The sequence below is a fragment of the Camelina sativa genome, chromosome 8, assembly GCF_030686135.1.
Source record: "Camelina sativa cultivar CO46 ecotype springtype chromosome 8, ASM3068613v1".
In the NCBI taxonomy this organism is placed as follows: Eukaryota; Viridiplantae; Streptophyta; class Magnoliopsida; order Brassicales; family Brassicaceae; genus Camelina; species Camelina sativa.
The window spans coordinates 26,952,240-26,972,135 of NC_141887.1; the positions used below are offsets into that span (position 1 = coordinate 26,952,240).

Genomic DNA, 19,896 nt, shown 5'->3' on the forward strand with positions numbered 1-19,896 from the left:
ATTATATTTAAAAATCAAGGAAAGTTTGAGTATTTATTTGGTTAGACCAGAAATTCATGTTTTTTTTTGGTAAATTCTGGAAAGTTTGGATTTTTTTGGTTGAATTCTCTTTGTTTAACTGTACACTTCTATTGTTGGTGACTGTTGGGCTTGGGTCCATATTTGGGTCAGACGTAGGCTTTGTATACGATTTGGTATGTAGCTCCTTTTACTAGTAGCAAATTAGCAACTTAACTTAAATTAGTGTATCACCCTGAAAACTAAAAGTATATATGGAGATGCGAAAGATAAAAAGTTCGGGATGTTAGTATTAAAGAAAATATGACTAAGACCAACTTCATGACAATTCCTTGTGTCAATGTTGTTGGAAGCATTCTGTTCACTTGATGATTCACAGTTGTCACGTTTGCGATTGCATCTAACTCAGCAAGTAATTTTTAAAGTTTTTTTTGAAAAGGATTTAAATGTTGTGGAAGTTTTTTTGATGTTATACGAGTGAGAGGAGATCTCAACTCTCAAGTATTCGAACATATCGAGATCAAGAAAACTAGAAGCTAAGATGGAGATTTGAAAGAATGGTCATGATGACTCAAATTTGCCTCTAACTGTAAAGAGTTATTCTCCGTAAATTAGAAAGTCCCAGCTCTAAGTGAATTGGAGGATTTCATTTCTTTAGCAAACAAAAAAAGAAGTTCACGTACAGATTAAGCTAGTCTTGAAAACATTCAAATAAATTGTAATATCTAAATTAAAATATACGATTAATTCTTTTGGTCAGCATAATGTTACATGATTACTGAAGAGAACAGATTTGGAAACTTTAAATACAGTATAAGATAAAATATAGTAAACGTTTAAAACATAAATTAATCAACATTACTTCCCATGCACTGTGACTAATTTCCTTAAGTAAGTCCACATATACAGTACAATGATTCACTAGTAGTCTAGAACTCATGATCACCAACAGTGACCACTAACCGGACCACTACATCCAACGCCGCACCTCATTTATTGTTAAGACACAATAATAATAGAACAAAATATAAAGAGTGAAGATAAATATACATAGTAATATAAAAATAGTTGAACTGGTCTAGATTAGACTACTGTACAATGCGTGGAGAGTGGTCTTCGTACATAGCAGAACAATGGGCACCGTTCGAGTCTAAAGGCCTAGAGTTGCTTATATAGCTAAACCTCCACAAGACTTTATCTTGTGGATATACGAGCCCCATCTCCTTTTACGTTTACGTGGATTTTACTTTCTTTTTCGATGGTCACCGAGTCTACTGGTTTTACTGTTGCAGTTTTTAACATGTCGTGGCTATTGAGTATATAGAGATTAAGTCATGGTTCCGTAATTTATGAGTTTCGCATGTGCATGCTTTTATTTTGTGGTCCGAAATTGAACTCGACTGGAGCAAGTGGTCGAGAAGCAAAAGGTGAAATAATAATGTCTAATGCATTTTCTTATAGCCGTTTTTTTATAAAAGAAAAAAAACTAAATTAGAAATGCAACCTTTGTGGTTTATATGTGAATTTTGTTCCTTTATGCTATACTTTTATACATGGTTTTGCGAGGAAAAAAAAACCCAAGCGGGACTCCTTATCTAGTGAGAAAGAAATTTACCAACTAGCTAGGGAAATTTAAAGGTAATGGTATACTTTACGGAAGCTCTCTTATATTTACGTTTTCAGTAATTTCCATTATGTAAGTTACAGATTATCAGTCTGTAAGAAAAATTACTATATTCATGCCGCTAATTTAGAAAGGTTGAGTCAATTAGTTTCATTTCATCAGTATAATGTTTTAATAGAAGTTTAAACGGCATATGTATTGCGTCATGGCTTAAAGCAACCCTTGATTAGTCCACTTTGACCGGAATTTTCTCTTATGGGGAGACGAACTATGGGCATAAATATAATTAGGGATAAGTGACCAAGTGATTAGTCCTTAATAGAGGGCAGTATCCATGTTATGGTTATAAGTTATAACTATAATCAACTGATATCAACGAGTCTTTTGGTTTGCATTAGTAATACACAAATATCAAAAAGTTTGACCATAGTTGTAGACTAGTAGGTCGTACAACAAAGAAGAATCAAGATCGGAACCAGCAAGGAAGAAGATACGGTCGGTCCATATTAAGCTAAGAGGACCAAACGTAACTCGATATCTTTTATTTTCTTTCTTTCAATTGTATACGTTACCATTTAAATGAAATATTTCAAAATTGAAAATTGAATTTGGTTGATTTGTTTGTATTATTTGATGTCGGAAAATGAAAAGAGGAAAGGGAGAGATGAGATTTGGCAACAAGGAAGCTGCCAAAGCATTAGGGCTAGCAAGTAGCAACCGAGAACTAAATCAAACGTCCTCTTAATCGGACGGTTGGGGTTTGACCAAATTATCTCTCGGATATCTTTTGGGTCCTACGGTCTGACAGTCTTGAACCTGATTCGTCAATTCTACAACTTTATTTTTCTGTGAGCATGATAAATCACAAAGTTTGGCTTCAAAACAAATAATGTTCATTTACGCTAGATCGGGTATAGTGTATTCATTGTACTAATCAGCTGAGCTTATTATGATCCATCGTAAAATTTTCTATACATCAAATTTTTTACCAACACAATTGACCTAATTTTTTTTAAAAGATATGGCTTTAGATAAAAGCCCGATATAATAAAGAAAAAATTAAATGAATATATTAAAAACGATAAAAGAAAATAATGAAGATGGCTTCGATAGAGAAAAAGAGTAACAGCTTTATACGGAGGCTATCCTATGATAGCTTTAGACACCATCTCTGCTCAATTTGTTTGTTTTTTTTTCTTGAACATTGAATCCACAGTAAAATTACTGCTCAGTTTTTCATTTATTTACTTAGTTTATTTATTTATTACAATCTAGAGTTAGTTCTACCAACTTATTCCACCTAGTGGTACAATAATATTGACCCCGAAATTAATCAAACTAAACTACAAGTCTACGACAAAAGGTCGAAAACAAATCTTATCTTTTTTTTTAAATAAAAATTTGTGTGCAAATTGAAACAAATCTTATTTAAATTTAATAAAATCATGGAAAACAGTAAAAATATTGAAAGGGACAGCAAAAACTGAACCAAACCGGTCAAACCGGTGTCTGGCTCCAATCAACCCAATCACTATCAAAGCATTAACTAATGATCACAAGGAAGAGCATAGTTTAATTCTCTACATCGCAGTCCACGATAACTTTTTTCTTGGTACATGATCTGTAAACCGTTGGATCAAATTTTTTAATAAAAAGATGATGCACGCGCGAGAGAGTAAAACGGGGGTTTTACCCAATATAGGGGAATGTCTTTTCACCGGACTCTTAAAAGACGTTCTTCTTCATTTTTGCGTTGGAAAACGGCGTTTTTCTTATACAACCGTCGCCGTCTAATCATACGGACAAGTGAAGTCTCCGTTAAATACCATTAACGCCGTTACTTATACACACACTCTTACTATCAAAACAAACAAATCAAAAAATCATTATCGATCAAACTGTCTCGTTAAGATGATGGGGAGATGTTATTAGCGGAGTTAAAGTAGTAACAATGAAGTGATAGATAGATATGGTGTGTATGTATGTATATGTTCTGACATTATTTTGTCGTTGTCCTAGTAATAGGAGGAGGGAGGAGTACTAAAGTTTCTCTTTCATGGCGTCGGAGCTCACCCTATAGTAATGTAGACTGTCCTCTACTCTACTCTTCTCTTCTCTCTCTCTCTTCTTTAAACATCTCTGCTCTGTTTTCCTTCCAGTTCACGCTAATCGCCTGTGTCGGTCCTCTCTCTCTCTCTCTCTCATTTCTTAGTTCTCTCCCAACAATGGCAGAACGACTCTGTACCCTTGTTTGAAAACTTTTGATTCTTGCTAGAAGCTTCAAAAGCATCTGGCTTTTACCTTAATAAGAAAAAAGGGATCTGGGTTTGTCTCCTTTTTTTGTTCTTCTGGGTTTTGTGTTGTTACGCTTGAGTCTTGAGGAAGAAGACGATGATAAGGATAGAGAAAATGAAAGGCTTGGTTTTTGGTTTGGGGATGGTGGTTTTCATGCTTATTGGTGCTGTTTCTCCTATGAACAACGAAGGTTCTCTAACTCTTTTCGTTTATGTCTCTTTTGTTTGTTTCTACTTCTGTGTTTTATTCTTTCTTCAAAGTTTCGATTTTTGAGTTGTGTGATAAGGTTTTTAAAAGTTTGTTTTTTTTTTGTCTCTGACGAACAAGCCACGAGAGAGGTTCTCTCTAAGTTTGACTGGGTTTTTTCAGAAATTAGGGTTTATCGGTGCTTTCTGAGAACTTTTAAATCGCGTCTGTTTGATTCTGAAGAAATAGTTTATATAAATTTGCAACCTTTCTTTTGGTTCTGAAGAGATCATATTTGTAAATCTGTATCTACAAACACTGACTGTTCCCGAGAAAGCTTAAAAACGAAAACTTTTTGATTTGTGCTTAAAAATCCATTAGTTTCCCTAGAACTACTATGATTATGAGTTCCAGGCTCAATGACTCTCAATATGTACTCTAGCTCACTTCACAGTGAAGTTTATACAACTAATCTAGTGGGGTTTTAGTTTTTGGCATGTGGCTTCATATTTAACCATTTGACTATCATCAGTGTCAAATGATTAAATAATTCCTTTCTGATTTTTTGTTTTTATTAATTCTAAAAAGTTTTTGATTTTGCACAGGAAAAGCGTTGATGGCGATAAAAGCCTCATTCAGCAACGTGGCCAATATGCTTCTTGATTGGGATGATGTTCACAACAACGACTTTTGTTCTTGGAGAGGTGTCTCTTGTGATAACCTTACCCTCTCCGTTGTCTCACTGTAAGGATCTTTTTATCTCATTCTTAATCTTTTTTTATTGGTGTCTATTTCCCTATTTGATACAGATTTTTCTGATTTGACTTTTTTTTTTCTGTGTTCGAAGTAATCTGTCCACTTTGAATCTTGGTGGGGAGATATCACCAGCTCTTGGAGACTTGAGGAATCTGCAGTCAATGTTTGTTTTCTCTTCGCTCTTTACGTATATCTATGTGAAGAACTATGGTGTTCAATCGTAACAAACCTCTTTTCTTTGCTTTGAAACTGGCAGAGACTTGCAAGGAAATAAATTGGGTGGTCAAATTCCAGATGAGATTGGAAACTGTGCTTCCCTTGCTTACGTGTAGGTTTTGTTGAATGTTTGTATTTTCATGTTAATGAGAACTTAATTTATCTCCACTGTTATATAATCAAATAACACTTCTTGCTTTTCAGGGATTTGTCCACCAATTTATTGTTTGGTGACATACCGTTTTCAATCTCTAAACTCAAGCAGCTGGAGTTTCTGTATGTCTTCTTTTCTTTCGCATTCGTGTGTTATCTTTGCCTGTTCAGGAGTTTTTCTTTGCTAACTGTTTCATTCTCTTGCTAATGTAGGAACCTTAAGAATAATCAGCTCACAGGCCCAATACCAGCAACCTTAACTCAGATTCCAAACCTTAAGACCCTGTGAGTTTCATTCTGATGCCATTCTATTTATGAACCAAACTGTTGAAAACAAAGTAATCATTTCATTGATAATAGTTTCTTCCCTTGATTCTGCAGTGATCTTGCAAGAAACCAGCTAACTGGTGAGATACCAAGGTTACTCTATTGGAATGAAGTTTTACAGTATCTGTAAGTAGTTCATCTACTTATCTTAAGTTGTCAAGGCATCTAGAGATTTATTTTCTAATTGTGATGTGTTCGATTTGCAGTGGTTTACGTGGGAATATGTTGACTGGGACATTATCTCCTGATATGTGTCAGCTTACGGGTCTGTGGTACTTGTAAGTGATCCAATTCAGCTCATTCTCGTGTTTTACAATGCGTTTTTTGTTGACCTTGAATTCTAGCAAGTAGCAAGTGAATGTTTCTTTTTTGTAGTGATGTGAGAGGCAACAATCTTACTGGAACTATTCCGGAGAGCATTGGCAATTGCACAAGCTTTGAAATCCTGTATGTGTCTTCTCCTTACGGAATGAAATATATAGCACAGAACTTGGGGATGTATGTGTTCTTAATTATTTGTCTTATGCATTTTCAGGGATGTATCCTATAATCAGATTACTGGTGTCATACCCTACAACATTGGTTTCCTCCAAGTAGCTACTCTGTAAGTATCTTCAAGACTCTTAAACATCTTGTCTGGTTTGTTAGAGCTATTCATATAGTAAAGTGATGATGGGTTCTCTCGCAGGTCACTTCAAGGAAACAGGTTAACCGGTAGAATTCCAGAAGTGATTGGTTTGATGCAGGCTCTAGCTGTTTTGTATGTCTTGTTCTTATCCAAATGCTTGTTTTTTTAAGTCCCTTTCTTGCTCTTCTGACTAAGTGAAAAAACTTATCCCATGCCCAGGGACTTGAGTGACAATGAACTAACTGGGCCAATCCCACCAATACTTGGGAATCTCTCATTTACCGGAAAACTGTGAGTCAGATATGTTTTCCTCACTATATGTCATGCTTATGTTCGTCACATATACGCATAAGTTTTTGTTTGCTTGAAAATAGGTATCTCCATGGCAATAAGCTCACCGGACCCATACCACCTGAGCTTGGCAATATGTCACGACTCAGTTATTTGTAAGATAATTTTGATACTCAAAAATATCTATTCTTCTCAAAACTTATGCATATCTTTTGAAGGTTTACTATTTCGTAGGCAACTAAATGATAATGAACTAGTGGGAACCATCCCACCTGAGCTTGGGAAGCTGGAGCAATTGTTTGAACTGTGAGTTCTTATCCTCCATTATGCTTAAACATCCAATACTGGATTGAATAAACATGTTGATGTAACTTTACTGTGTAGGAATCTTGCAAACAACCATCTTGTAGGGCCAATTCCATCTAACATTAGTTTCTGTGCTGCCTTGAATCAATTGTAAGATATGCGATAAACCCTTTCCTATTTACGCTTCCCTCTTCTTCTTTTTTTTGCTGATTCTCTCCCTGAAAGCTAACTATGTTTTTCTTGTCTTCAGCAATGTGCATGGGAACTCCCTGAGTGATTCTATACCACTTGAATTTCGGAATCTTGGAAGTTTGACTTATCTGTAAGTTTCAAAGAGTGCATAAACAATATAATTCTCTGGACTATATCAGCCTGTGATCAATAATATTTGCTCTGTAAACTGCAGGAATCTTTCCTCGAACAGTTTCAAGGGAAAAATACCTGCTGAGCTTGGCCATATTATCAATCTTGACACATTGTATGTTATTCTTCCCTGCCTTACATCGTTGTTCACCTATATAACAATATCTGTGGACCAACTCATACAAACTTTGGTTTCAGGGATCTGTCAGGCAATAATTTCTCCGGGTCAATACCATTAACACTTGGTGATCTTGAGCATCTTCTCATCTTGTATGTTTTCATCAACCCCTAAAGTTGCATTGCTCTTTGCATAAACTCTTTCAGGTTTATTGACTTGATATTCGCTTTAATTTTCAGAAACTTGAGCAGAAATCATCTCAATGGGACATTGCCTGCAGAGTTTGGGAACCTCCGAAGCATTCAGATCATGTAAGTATTGTCTTATGCTCTAATTTTTCTCCTTTATGATAAAAATCTTCCTACTTACAAACTTTTCTCCTTCCTTCTCAGTGATGTATCATTCAATTTTCTTGCCGGTGTTATTCCAACTGAACTGGGCCAGTTGCAGAACATAAACTCTCTGTAAGTACAGCATCACTTCTCCTATGCAATTTGTCATAGAAATCATTTTTCTTTGCTTCTATTATGTACAGGATACTGAACAACAACAAGATTCATGGGAAAATCCCGGATCAGCTAACAAATTGCTTCAGTCTTTCCAATCTGTACGTGTTCTTTTGTTACAACAAGATGTGTGCTCTCAGATAGTGTTATGATCGTTTCTGAATCTTAAATCTTTTTCCTTCTCTTCTATATACATCTTAGGAACATCTCCTTCAACAACTTATCTGGAATAATCCCACCTATGAAGAACTTTTCACGTTTTGCCCCGGCCAGGTATCAACGTTGTAGTATTTTCGCTTCTCTTAATCTGTCTGTCATATAATTAGTATACTAAATCTACTTTTTCGTTAATAGCTTTTTTGGAAATCCATTTCTCTGTGGGAACTGGGTTGGATCAATCTGCGGTCCATCTTTGCCAAAGTCACAAGGTATCTTAATCCGCGTTAATCCCATTGTGTTGTCTTTTACCGACATTTCTCTTAAAAAAATTAATTTGGATTTTTCTTGCCTTTCACAGTATTCACCAGAGCTGCTGTGATTTGTATGGTTCTTGGTTTCATTACTCTCATATGCATGATATTCATTGCGATTTATAAGTCAAAGCAGACAAAACCAGTCTTGAAGGGCTCTTCGAAACAACCTGAAGGTATTTGGTCTCATTATATCTCTCTTCTCTTTTGTTATTTAGTATAATCACAGCAGCATTATGATACGTCTTGTATGGTATCTTCAGGGTCAACGAAGCTAGTGATTCTTCACATGGATATGGCTATTCACACGTTTGATGATATCATGAGAGTTACAGAAAACCTCAATGAGAAATACATCATTGGATACGGCGCTTCTAGCACTGTTTACAAGTGCACCTCCAAAAGTTCCCGACCTATTGCCATTAAGCGAATCTACAATCAGTATCCCAACAACTTCCGCGAGTTTGTGACAGAGCTCGAGACTATTGGGAGCATCAGACACAGAAACATAGTGAGCTTGCACGGATATGCCTTGTCTCCCTTTGGCAACCTCCTCTTCTACGACTACATGGAAAATGGCTCTCTCTGGGACCTTCTTCATGGTTTGCACTTCTTCTCTCTGATCAGTTACATACTTCTCCAACCTGTTTTCTAGCTTGGACTGTAAAGTAATGATGATTGTATGAAGCAGGGCCTGGAAAGAAAGTGAAGCTTGACTGGGAAACAAGGCTGAAGATAGCAGTTGGAGCTGCGCAAGGACTTGCATATCTTCACCATGACTGCACTCCTAGGATAATCCATCGGGACATCAAGTCATCAAACATACTCCTTGATGGGAATTTTGAAGCGCGTTTGTCAGATTTCGGGATTGCCAAGAGCATACCAGCGACCAAAACTTATGCTTCAACCTATGTTCTTGGAACCATTGGCTATATTGACCCAGAGTATGCTCGAACTTCTCGTCTAAACGAGAAGTCTGATATCTACAGCTTTGGTATTGTCCTTCTTGAGCTTCTGACCGGGAAGAAGGCTGTTGATAACGAGGCCAACTTGCATCAAATGGTATGAATTTGAATTTAGATGTAGTGTTTCACAATTCTATTCTTGAAAACAGTGTGATATCATTTAGTTTTTGTTGCAGATTCTCTCGAAGGCAGATGATAACACAGTGATGGAAGCTGTTGATGCAGAAGTGTCAGTGACTTGCGTGGACTCAGGACACATCAAGAAGACATTTCAGCTAGCTCTCTTGTGCACCAAGCGAAACCCTTTGGAGAGACCCACAATGCAGGAGGTCGCTAGGGTGCTGCTCTCTCTTTTCCCATCTCCACCTCCAAAAAAGTTACCTTCGCCTGCGAGACTGCAGGAAGGGGAAGAAAGGCGTGAGAGCCACTCTTCAGATACAACAACCCCACAGTGGTTTGTTCAGTTCCGTGAAGATATCTCCAAAAGTAGCTTATAAGATACTAACTTCTAGGGTTTCCACTATTTAGTGTTTTTCTCCTTTTCTGTTTCTTTTTCTTGTATGCAAAGGCAAGAAATATCGGAGGTGGGCGGTTTTTATGTGATTTTGGGCCAGTATAAGGGGTATTTTGGAAGGGGGAAGAGAATTGAAGGCATTAAAGATAAGAACATGGGATAGGTTAAAAGTGTAGGTGAAGTTAATGGTTTTTCCGAGGAACATCTTCACGAGATCGTTAAAAGTCTTTCAATCTCTTCTTTAATGAACATCTTTCAAGTCTGCATAAAATATAAATTTAATTTAAAAGTTGCAGAAAGTTTGGAAACATTCTATATTATGAAACAAAAATACTTCTTTAAACATCTTATATTATGAAACAGATAAAGTATTTTGTACATTTTTACATGGCGAGCTAAACACAAACATTTGGTTACATGAAACTTCTACAACTAATTAAGATCATACAATGGTTACAAACAAACTGAGTCTTGAAGAGCGAAGGTTCTTCCTTGTGAATCCTGCAACACAAACTTAAGCTTCTATTAGTAATTGGTGGAGATGAGTTTATATGGTCAAATACTTAAGGAAGTGCAATGTTTTAATAGATTAAAGCAATAAGTTTGTATACCTGTTAGCATGGAGAATTTGTTTCCCTTCATAGCAACACAAGCACGGTATATGTCTTGAAAAATCTCTATGTAGATGACATACAAGAGAGTAAGAGAAGCAACTAATCTAAAAGTACCGAGACTGAGTCAGTATTTGAAGTGAGACATAGCTGTAATGAATGGTAACATTGTTAGTATTGGTAACCAATATGAAAGAAATTATATGCAATTTTAAAGATGATGAGCGCTTACTTTGCTGAGAGATTCAATAAAGGGTTCATATCGAAAAATTGTGTCCTTTGGAACTTCAAATTCCTTCAATGAACAAAAACCTCGGTATTAAACCATCTAGAGATATCACATGATCCATGAGCACATTCTAACAGTTTGAAGAACCAAACTGCAGTATAAGTGACTTACCCTTAGTAAATTGTTTTCATGTTTGATGTCGATTGCTTCACCGCATTTGCTTGATTTCTATCAAGAATAGAGGAGGTTTGTGAGTTTTCATTTTCTTATTGTCCATTAACGACCTTCCATTTATTCTAGTACTAGTGAAAGGAGGAAACCTGCATCACGTTTGAGTCTAGAGGGCAAATCTTAGATTCATAAATTTGACAATTTGTCTTTGACCTACGAGATTCCTTGACTCTCCTACCCTTCCTGGAACCATCGGACTTTGCACTGCGAAGGCGTGAAAGAACATTCTGTGAAATCTTGATTTAAGTTTGAGTCAATGCAAGAGAAGGACATTATAAATGGGGATTTGTAAAAGGCTTATGGACTAACGTTAAGGAGCGTATAGGATCATCGGTTGGTGCATTTTTAGCCTGCAATGAGAAGCATACATAACTGTAGTTAGGGAGATGAGAATCAACAAACAGCTAGCAAAAATGAGACTTACACTGGCAGATCGTTCCCTCGCTCTAAGAGATGTCCTTAAATGAAATGCCTGAAACAAAAGAAAGAATGTAAAATGCTGGTATATTTATGGTTTGATAAAGAGTTTCAAATTGTCCTTTAGAAGATCTAGACCTGTAAATCTTTGGGGTGAGGCGTATTCTTTTTAGGCAAAGATGGTGAAGAAGTTTCTTGAACCTGCAAGCAAAGATTTGTGTCTGTTACTGCTTCTGAGTTGGTGGCGATGAAAGAAACAGAAAAAGAAGCAGGCACACACGCACTGTTTTATTCATACTGGAGCTGAAATTTGCGATCTGCTCAGGTGCTGACTTAGCCTTAAATCTGAAAGAGAATCATACCAAAGATATAGTAAACATGCCATTAAAGGAACCTAAACATCTTAAGAGTCCTTACCGGTGTCTTGTAGCCCTTTGAGCAGTCTTGAGGTTAGGTTCCTTTGGAACAGTGATTTTGGACCCCTGTAAACACAACAAATACAGATATAAGATACACAAAGATGATGATACCATGAATTTTGTAATCTCAACGTGTATTACCTTCCTTGGAACCTTATGTACAAAAGGAGTTTGGTCCAGCCGAGATATCTACTTCAAAAATCAACAATAAGATTAGTTCCAAAACAAATTGAGTTGAGAATAGTGAGTTTAGATTATGGCTGAGAGCACCTTGCGGGAGAAGCCAGTTTCGAGTTTTTGCCTTTTGTTATCTTGGGTTTGAGGCATAGAGTATAAGAGAGAGGAGTACTTCTCATTCAAATTTCCTAATGATCTCTGACATCTATGTAAAATCAAAATCAGTTGAAGGCTTGAAGCTAAGAAAACAGAAAATAAGCTGATGAAGAGGACAAATGTTATATACCTTGTGAGAAGCCGAACAGAGTAAATGTCGAGAGGTTGTTTGTTCTGTCTTGCCAACAAAGAAGCAGTGGGTCTCGTCAAAGTTGAGTTCTTCCGTAAAAAAATTTTGGTTCTAGACTTTTGCGTCGCATTGGGAACATCTTTATCAGCTTGGTTGTAATATATGAACCCTAAAAACCATAACAAAAACCTTGAGTTGCAAGAAACTAAAACCTAAGACAGGAAATTGCAAGATAATGTAGTACCGTTGTATTGATCTGAGATCGGTTTGGGGATATCTTCGTATCTCGAGCTCAACGTTAGACTAAACGCTGCGATAAAAGACATAAAACATTATCAGGAAACAGAGTCTTTTTTTTTTTTTTTTTTTGTCATCATCCACATAATAATACGCAAAAAAAAAAGATCGTACGGGAAGGAGGATAGTTTCCAGCGGATTCAAACCAAAGCTCTGTTTCCTCTGTTTCTGAATCGAGTTCCGGTTTGGAGAAGTCGTAGAATCGAGGTGCGTCGAATTCGAAATCAATGTCGAATTCCTCAACGGAGAGATGATCTTGTACAAAGATATCTATTGTTTCCGGATCCATTGTCTCGGGGAGGAAGAACATCTGGGGAGGGGAGATCGATCTTTCAACATCAGAATAAAACATCAATTCGTGATTTTGTTTTCTCTCTCTACATCTAGGAGCAAATTTAGATCGTCCTGTTACGTAACGACGGGGGATGTTGTTGGCTAAATATACAAAAGTTAGTTTAACTAAGTAACTACTAGTATCTATATTTGTTTTAATTAATAATGATTAGTTTTCAAGTAAGCATTATTGTTTTTTTTTATCCTTGTGAATTTCCCAGGTGCATAGTTTTTTTTTTTTTTTTTCATGTGAAAGAGGAGGAATCATATATAAGCTTTTTGCAGAAAGTAAAGAAACAATTATTTGTTTTCAAAGATCCAATCTTTTATTTTTCAAGATTATTGCACAATTGATGATTCTCCAACATCTCTAGAAAATACACCCACTGCGAAAAATTATGATGTTACACATTGGCAAAAACTAAGTATGTACATGTTCATACAAAAATCATTCAAACGATTAGAAAAGAAAAAGAAAAAAAATCAAACTAAAAACGATTAGAATTGATCCATCAATAAACTAAATTCAAAGCCCTAAGCTTCTCGTGCCTCCATTCATTGTTAATTTTTGCTATAAACTCTTCTACCCTCGTTCTCAGATCATCATTTCCTTCCTCCTCTTCATCCTCGGCCTCTTTGCTCTCATCATCATCATTATCACTATCATCCTCATCATCATAACTTTCATCCTCATCCTCATCACTATCATCATCATCATCATCATCAGCATAGCAATGGCTGATTTCTCTGTCCTCTTCTTCGTAAGAACTAGAGTCATCCATCAACGGCTCATCTTGTGCAGATGGAACAGCAGCAGCTATAGTCATAGCTTCATCATCATGATCATCAGAAGCAATGTAGCACATATCGTAGGTCACAGGGCTAACAAACGTGGGATCTTGTGAACCCAACGAACCAGGTTTTGATGATCCGGTGAAGATCATGACAATAATTAGGTTGCAGAAACAGAACATGAGAAGCGAATTCGAAGTTGCTTCTCCAATCAATTCAAACGCTATGTCCAACATCTTTGCAGCCTAAGAAAAAAATAAAGTAGAAAATATTGAGAAATAGAGAAGAAGAAGAAGTTGGTAGTTAATTCTGTTTTGTGATAGAACAGAGCTTTGGCGGTATTTTATAAAGAGGGAAAAGTGTGTGAGAGAAGTTTTAATGACATGAGAAGCTTTGTGGCAATGAGGTGTGGATAGAAAGCTTTGTAGATAGACATAAAGTAGAAATGAGTGTTGGGTCGTTGAAATATATATATTCTATAAATATGAAGCTTCAATGTAATATTCCAAACTTGTTTAAATAAATAATAATGTTTGTAGTGAAGTTACTTGGCAACTATTCATCAATCATGTGAGCAACTTTTATTTGTTTATCATGTAAACAAATAAAAGTACACAAAAAGGCTTTCTTGGGCATGGTAGTGTCACATGGATACTAGCATCATGTCCATGTCATCCATTACCATCATCCTCGTTTAGGCTTTCCAAATCAGCCAGAAGGTTCTCTGAAATTGGATAATTAATTAAGCCATCTAAGAAGAAGTGTGCTCTTTTTTTTACTTCCAGGTACATAGAATGAAATTTCGGTGAAAACTACTTGATGATTTTTCTATATTAACCACATTACCTAATCGTTATATTAATTTTCCTTAGACTTAAAATTATTTCATATGCATATGCATATAGAATTTTATAGCCCATATCATGACATAATCCATCTCATATATACCATAGTCAAAACTCATGTACAGAATTTTTTTGGACCAAGCGAAGCAATGAGAGATTTATCATAATTCATAAATTAATCGAGGGTAAGTTTTCAATTTTTAGGTAGATATAAATACCATTTATGAAAAAATTCTCATAAAATTTTCCTTACATGTAATGGTTTGGTTCGAAGTGTGCTGGTAATGAAGAAAACCTTAATTACAGTAATTACTAATTAGTGTAACACGTTTTGTTTCTGTTTTTTTTTCTCTAATTTCTAATCATATTTTAAATCATTTTGTGGCTAGATATCCAAAATCCCCCAATTTTTATCTATCTAAGCAAAAAAAAAAAAAGTAGTTTTGATGGTTTCACCAATTTTTATAACCTATTCAAACTCGCACTGACCAACCACCGTAGGGAGCCTCAACACCACTTATACGACCACCTAGACCTAGTTTTAGAATAAATGTAATGATATTTGGTATAAACTGAAATAATAAAATATTAGAAAAGAAATTTTTGTCAAGGATAAAATTTTAACATGTGGCAAAAATGCATTGGTCAAATATGATTTTAAAGTAGTAAAAATCAAAATACATAAATAAGATGAAGGGCAAATTTGATATTTAACTAGTATTTTCGTCACTATAAAAACAACGCTCAACAATAGTAGTCTTCTCGTAACCAGAAGAAATCTAGAATAAAGCTTAGCAAATTTACTCAAACTTTACTACAAAACTTACTCTATGAGCTTCCATGTGGTTGCAACGTCGTCAGGGACACCCCAAAGTAATAACCAAGCAGGAGAGAAGAAAAGTGTTTTAGTCCAATATGAAGTTGAGCCAGGTTTCACCATTCATATTCATAACAATATTGATCCTGCCACCGATCCTCAAAAGCTCAAAAGGTTACATGATCTATCTTCGTATCAATATATATCATATAAATGAAATCCTAATTATCTTTACTATGTCTTTGTGTGTAATTATAAGTAGGATCATTGCAAACCGTATTTCGGCTCATAAGTCAAGATGGAAGAAGCTTCAATATGTTAATACTCTAGTGAAAGGATCCATGGAGCTCCAAGTATATATATATATATATATATATATATATATATATCTTCTTAATTAATTTCATATATATACTATTAGTATAATTCGTGTGTATATGCAGATTGCAGTGAATATGCTGCGTGCCAAAATAAATATAGCGATTGAAGAAAAGCAATATCTAGAAAATGAAAAAAAACAGTTAAAGGAGACTATCTCTGCTCGACTTCAAGATTATCTCAACAACTACGGTATATTAATTATATACATGACAATTAATTATAATTATATATTAAGAATTTCATATTAACAATATTATGATGCTAATTAATAGGTATTACTAACATGTATAAAGTGGAGATACAAAGGTTGAAGAAGAGCATGGCTCCGCCCACCAGTAGTACTTAGTTGATTTGAAAAACTCCTCTCTCATTTCTTCGATTCGGTTAATTATGAATTGTTGCTTTTCGTCTCTTTTGTTGTTGTAATTTCATTTGTTTCAGTTTCTCAGACTATTGTCATCTATAACATATCAAATCAGTATGCATTTGTTTCGTATTTGTATTAATTTCAGTTTGAATTATCTATTTCATGTCAGTATATTTCTTAATTATGAAAACTAATTTAAAAACATTAAATGAGTGCAGATTTTAATGAACAAAAACTTAAACAAAAATATGAATGTACTAGTGATTTATCGTTTTTCATTAGTGTAGAAAATGCCAACTTTGAATTCAAATATATTTAAAATATAATTAACAAAAAGGTTAAACAAACGGTTATATAATGATTCACGTGCATACACACCTACGTTTTTGAATTAGTATTTTTTTTTAAAAATAATATATTTAAAACTGACATAAAAAGTTAAGTAAACAGTTAAGTAAAATATGTATGTACAAATATAATTTCCAAAAAGTACTCCAACTTTTAGTGCAATAGTAAATGTATATGCATATCTTATTTGACCTTATTTTGTTTTGTATGTCCGTTTTAAATTTATTGAATTCAAAATTGCCATTTTCCACTTACAATTTCTAATAAATTATCTTTACTTTTTGTCGTATTTGCTTCACGATTTTTTTCATGCACAAAAAAAAAAGTTATCATAAATGTCACAAACGTTTATTGGTGTAGGAAAATGCCAATTTTGGATTCAATATATTTAAAACCAATTCAACAAAAAAGCTAAGCAAACAGTAATATAATGATTGACATGCATACACACATTCGTTGTAAGATTTATTAGTGTAGGAAAGTGCCAATTTTAAATTTTATTAAAAAACTGTTAAACAAAATATGTATATACATTTATATTTTCAATAAAATACATTAACTTTTAGCGAAATAGTAGATTTATATGCATTGCTTATTTGACCTTATTTGAATTTTTATGTACGTTTCAAATTTATTGAATTCAAAATTGGCATTTTCAAACACTTACAATTTCTAATTAAATATTTTTACTTTTTAGAGTCATATTTGCTTTGTGTTTTCCCAAACACACGTAAAATACAATGGGCCGGGCCTTTATTAACGGGGCCAGCAAAATGTGAGTCCAGGGATATAAATATTTGTCGTGTGTATAAACTATAGCTCAACTTCATGTCGTTTTTGAAGGCGTTGCCGTGACAACAAGATTCTGCAGACAAGAACTACACATGATTGATTGATTTCTCTTTAAAGGTATTAAAAACACAAATTTTGTCTAAAATTGTTCCAAATAAAACCCAGAAAAAGGAAAAAAAATAATCTTTAGACTTCAACTTGCAGAGAGAAAGAGAGAAAAGAGATGATACATTACTTTTACTGTGCAATTGATATATATATATATATATATATATCTACACTTCGGTGGATATGATCTCCAGTTCCGCCCACCACGCCGGAGACCGACTTGGCAACGCTGCTTCCGCCGTTATTCCGGTGATATCTCTCAGCTTAACCACCACTTCCTTCATTTCCATCTTCTGATTCAAACACTCTTTAACCACTTCCCACATCTTCTCCATCACCTCCTCCTGAAAGCTTTCCAAAGTCGGGTCTGCAACGGGATTGGTTTCGTCGTGGAGCAAAGAATCCGGATCCGGGATCTTTCCGGTGATGATCTCCTGAAGAAGGGTGCCAAAGCTGACAACGTTGGTCATGGGATCAACCGGTGTTGAGCTGAGGAATGTAAAGTCTGAGACTTTTGCTGCGTAATCTGTTGCCAAGTAGATTGAAGAGGAGTTGAGGTTGGTGTGTGAGATGGGTTTAGGGTTTAGATTGTGCATATGTTCTACACAGTAAGCTATTCCCATTACGATTCTCATCCTCATTGGCCAGTCCAAGTGTTCTGCGTCTTGGTCTGCATCAGGTTATTACAGTTAGTTGAAAAAAAGGAGATGGGGATGAGACTATTAAAGAAGTTGCATTTACTACTCACCATGCAGATGCTCGAAGAGGGATCCGTTAGGAGCGTATTCGAAAACTAGCATTCGGTTGAAGGGTTCGTCTTCATGGCAATATCCAATTACATTGAGGAAATTCTTGTGGTTCACTTGAGATAACCTCTGTATCTGCATTTATTGGATTGTATGTGTGTTTAAAGAAGAGGAGAAAGAAACTAGAGTGTAGAAGGAGGTTTCTTATGTTACCTTCTCTTGGAACTGTGTTTCGTGATCCACTAACCAGTCTTGGAGGGAACCAGATGCGACTGCTAGAACGGCGATTTCAGAACCGGTGGAGAGAGTGCCTTTGTAAATGGTTGCGTCTGAGGATGTGGTTCCTATGATGTTACTGAAATCTTCACAGGCAGCTTCTAGTTCTGATAGCTTCAGCTTAGGAATATCTTCATAAGTCAAAGATACACTAAACTCAGTATCACCAGTCTCTGCTATGTTAATGAGTAGGAGTAAAGGAAACAGTGATGAATACCTGTAATCGCAACTTCTTGAAGCTGGCTACTGCTCTCAGTTGCCCCCCATGGCTTTATCATTTTTACCTTTTGGTTCCAGAGAAGAAAGAAGATCACCAATACAACCATGACGCTAACTACACCTACTAGCACTCCAACTATTATGTAAGTCTTTTGAGAACTCTTTTTGTTGCCAGCATGAGGCACACCTGAAAGCTGAGTGGGTGGAGACTGAGCTGGTGGAGGGAATACTGGAGGCGGGTTTGGGGTATTGGCTTGGCTTTCAGTAGGAGGGTTTGCACGTTTAATCCGCGGAGGGGATTGGGATGCAGTAGGAGGGGGAAGGAAGAAAGGAAAATCTATTGGGACTTCCTCTTCCTCCGTAGGCGATGGTGGAGGAGAAGGTAACGGGGGAGCTGCATCAAAGCCTGGATTCCGACCAGGGGGAGATGTCTGAAGCAGCCTGCGACCGAAGAGAAATGGTTGGCCAAAGTTGTTTTCATACAAGTCCAAGATCTCAAGCTCCTGCAATTCTGTTACCTCCTCAGGTACTATCCCGGAAAATGAATTGTTTCTAAGAATACTGCAAACAAAGAACAAGGTAGTTGTAGATGCTATACGTATCTATTGTGTAGTTTTGAGGAGTGTTGAAAACGATGTTTCTACTTACAGGGATTTCAAGTGAGTTAAGTTTCCAAGTTCAGGTGCAATTGTGCCTTGTAGGGAGAGATCTCGTAAATTTCTACGTTATTAAGACATCAAATTTAGAAGAAGGTTGATTTAGAAGAGGAACTTATCTTTTATGAAGGATTGATTTGGAATATGACTTACAAGATGACAACTCTTCCATCATGTGAACAGACAACACCAGACCAAGAACAATGAGAAAGCTCTCCCCAATTCATCAGAGCTCCAAACGGGTCTCTTTCTATTCTCTCTTTGAATTTCATTAGCGCCAATGCTGCAAAAGACTCAGAGTTGATCAATAGTTGAATGGACTCAGAAAGAAAGAAAGATGAAACAAAAAGTAAAGTACCATCTGTGCTGAAACAGAGACCAAAGGTGAGATTGTGAGGAAGAAAGAAGAGGAAGATGATGGAGAATGTTGGTCGGAGCAATCTCCACCGTTGATCGGAACTCATCCTTTTGGATTTTTTGTTGGAGCAGTTCAAGTCTTCGTCAAGAAAAGAAGACAAATCAATGGCTGCTCCTTTTTATATCCCACCTTCTTCATTTTCTTTTGTTTTTTTGATTTGTTGTTATTTTGAACAACAATTGTGACGTTTCTCCCTTTTCTTGTATATGTATAAAAATTTAAACCATGGAAACATTTTACAAGTTGGAAAAATGTAAAATACAACTTTAGTTTAGATAAACACCATTTGCAACGCACGATCAAGTCTTCCCCTCTACAAATTGACCCAGTAAACCTTGACTTTGGTTTTTTTTTTTCTTTTCATGAGCAACAATAAAATGTTTGAACAATCGTTA

General features: G+C 35.7%; 5 protein-coding genes and 1 long non-coding RNA gene across 10 annotated transcripts; 3 read left to right on the plus strand and 3 right to left on the minus strand.

Moving 5' to 3' along the window:
• Positions 1-3,489: 3,489 nt before the first annotated feature.
• On the plus strand, positions 3,490-10,007 carry LOC104708384 (LRR receptor-like serine/threonine-protein kinase ERL2). The gene is made up of 27 exons (XM_010424941.3): positions 3,490-4,127; positions 4,729-4,867; positions 4,971-5,042; positions 5,136-5,207; positions 5,300-5,371; positions 5,462-5,533; positions 5,630-5,701; positions 5,782-5,853; positions 5,951-6,022; positions 6,111-6,179; positions 6,264-6,335; positions 6,423-6,494; positions 6,578-6,649; positions 6,729-6,800; positions 6,879-6,950; positions 7,051-7,122; positions 7,207-7,278; positions 7,362-7,433; positions 7,521-7,592; positions 7,674-7,745; positions 7,817-7,888; positions 7,989-8,060; positions 8,142-8,215; positions 8,305-8,433; positions 8,521-8,859; positions 8,949-9,319; positions 9,399-10,007. Exons 1-27 carry the CDS (start codon positions 4,034-4,036, stop codon positions 9,717-9,719), a joined length of 2,904 nt encoding a protein of 967 aa, XP_010423243.1. The 5' UTR covers positions 3,490-4,033; the 3' UTR covers positions 9,720-10,007.
• A 63-nt stretch (positions 10,008-10,070) lies between these two features.
• Positions 10,071-12,807, minus strand: LOC104709896 (uncharacterized). The gene is made up of 15 exons (XM_019228834.2): positions 12,518-12,807; positions 12,351-12,416; positions 12,107-12,275; positions 11,914-12,025; positions 11,785-11,832; positions 11,642-11,706; positions 11,509-11,569; positions 11,363-11,425; positions 11,232-11,279; positions 11,117-11,157; positions 10,897-11,011; positions 10,748-10,804; positions 10,580-10,642; positions 10,348-10,497; positions 10,071-10,237 (listed from the first exon to the last, which is right to left on the minus strand). The coding sequence occupies exons 1-14, from the start codon at positions 12,753-12,755 to the stop codon at positions 10,450-10,452; spliced, it is 1,194 nt and encodes a 397-aa protein (XP_019084379.1). The 5' UTR covers positions 12,756-12,807; the 3' UTR covers positions 10,071-10,237; positions 10,348-10,449.
• A 232-nt stretch (positions 12,808-13,039) lies between these two features.
• LOC109126056 (uncharacterized) lies at positions 13,040-13,899 on the minus strand. The gene has a single exon (XM_019229122.2). It carries the CDS (start codon positions 13,762-13,764, stop codon positions 13,249-13,251), a length of 516 nt encoding a protein of 171 aa, XP_019084667.1. The 5' UTR covers positions 13,765-13,899; the 3' UTR covers positions 13,040-13,248.
• A 1,211-nt stretch (positions 13,900-15,110) lies between these two features.
• On the plus strand, positions 15,111-16,106 carry LOC104708385 (basic leucine zipper 19-like). Of its 2 annotated transcripts, none has more exons than XM_010424944.3 (4): positions 15,111-15,364; positions 15,453-15,543; positions 15,634-15,760; positions 15,844-16,106. In XM_010424944.3, the coding sequence occupies exons 1-4, from the start codon at positions 15,204-15,206 to the stop codon at positions 15,915-15,917; spliced, it is 453 nt and encodes a 150-aa protein (XP_010423246.1). In that variant the 5' UTR covers positions 15,111-15,203; the 3' UTR covers positions 15,918-16,106. The 2 variants fall into 2 exon arrangements, with proteins under 2 accessions (XP_010423246.1, XP_087316801.1); XM_087460675.1 differs by having other exon boundaries at positions 15,138-15,364; positions 15,450-15,543.
• A 1,105-nt stretch (positions 16,107-17,211) lies between these two features.
• Positions 17,212-19,637, minus strand: LOC104708386 (protein MALE DISCOVERER 2). 2 transcript variants are annotated; one of them, XM_010424945.3, is made up of 7 exons: positions 19,442-19,637; positions 19,237-19,366; positions 19,076-19,147; positions 18,426-18,988; positions 18,146-18,339; positions 17,935-18,067; positions 17,212-17,856 (listed from the first exon to the last, which is right to left on the minus strand). In XM_010424945.3, exons 1-7 carry the CDS (start codon positions 19,545-19,547, stop codon positions 17,354-17,356), a joined length of 1,701 nt encoding a protein of 566 aa, XP_010423247.2. In that variant the 5' UTR covers positions 19,548-19,637; the 3' UTR covers positions 17,212-17,353. The 2 variants fall into 2 exon arrangements, with proteins under 2 accessions (XP_010423247.2, XP_019084476.2); XM_019228931.2 differs by having other exon boundaries at positions 19,237-19,547.
• LOC147940513 (uncharacterized) lies at positions 18,813-19,781 on the plus strand. Of its 3 annotated transcripts, none has more exons than XR_015564238.1 (3): positions 18,815-18,953; positions 19,078-19,179; positions 19,267-19,781. It is a non-coding gene; the product is annotated as an uncharacterized LOC147940513 (long non-coding RNA). The 3 variants fall into 3 exon arrangements; XR_015564239.1 differs by having other exon boundaries at positions 18,871-19,006; XR_015564240.1 differs by lacking the exon at positions 19,078-19,179 and having other exon boundaries at positions 18,813-18,953.
• Positions 19,782-19,896: the final 115 nt, after the last annotated feature.

Excerpts from the sequence above, each read along its gene's own strand:
- LOC104709896 (XM_019228834.2), bottom strand. The coding sequence starts at position 12,755 with ATGTTTTATTCTGATGTTGAAAGATCGATCTCCCCTCCCCAGATGTTC. Across the intron at positions 12,417-12,517 it reads TGGAAACTATCCTCCTTCCC|CGTTTAGTCTAACGTTGAGC; the intron begins GTACGATCTTTT and ends CTTTTATCGCAG. Across the intron at positions 10,498-10,579 it reads TTATTGAATCTCTCAGCAAA|CTATGTCTCACTTCAAATAC; the intron begins GTAAGCGCTCAT and ends CATTCATTACAG.
- LOC104708386 (XM_019228931.2), bottom strand. The coding sequence starts at position 19,547 with ATGAGTTCCGATCAACGGTGGAGATTGCTCCGACCAACATTCTCCATC. Across the intron at positions 18,340-18,425 it reads TCAAGAAGTTGCGATTACAG|ATATTCCTAAGCTGAAGCTA; the intron begins GTATTCATCACT and ends TGACTTATGAAG. Across the intron at positions 17,857-17,934 it reads CCTCTTCGAGCATCTGCATG|ACCAAGACGCAGAACACTTG; the intron begins GTGAGTAGTAAA and ends AACCTGATGCAG.
- LOC109126056 (XM_019229122.2), bottom strand. The coding sequence starts at position 13,764 with ATGTTGGACATAGCGTTTGAATTGATTGGAGAAGCAACTTCGAATTCG.
- LOC104708385 (XM_087460675.1), top strand. The coding sequence starts at position 15,204 with ATGAGCTTCCATGTGGTTGCAACGTCGTCAGGGACACCCCAAAGTAAT. Across the intron at positions 15,544-15,633 it reads AAGGATCCATGGAGCTCCAA|ATTGCAGTGAATATGCTGCG; the intron begins GTATATATATAT and ends GTGTATATGCAG. Across the intron at positions 15,761-15,843 it reads AGATTATCTCAACAACTACG|GTATTACTAACATGTATAAA; the intron begins GTATATTAATTA and ends GCTAATTAATAG.
- LOC104708384 (XM_010424941.3), top strand. The coding sequence starts at position 4,034 with ATGATAAGGATAGAGAAAATGAAAGGCTTGGTTTTTGGTTTGGGGATG. Across the intron at positions 5,854-5,950 it reads CTTACGGGTCTGTGGTACTT|TGATGTGAGAGGCAACAATC; the intron begins GTAAGTGATCCA and ends TCTTTTTTGTAG. Across the intron at positions 7,279-7,361 it reads ATTATCAATCTTGACACATT|GGATCTGTCAGGCAATAATT; the intron begins GTATGTTATTCT and ends CTTTGGTTTCAG.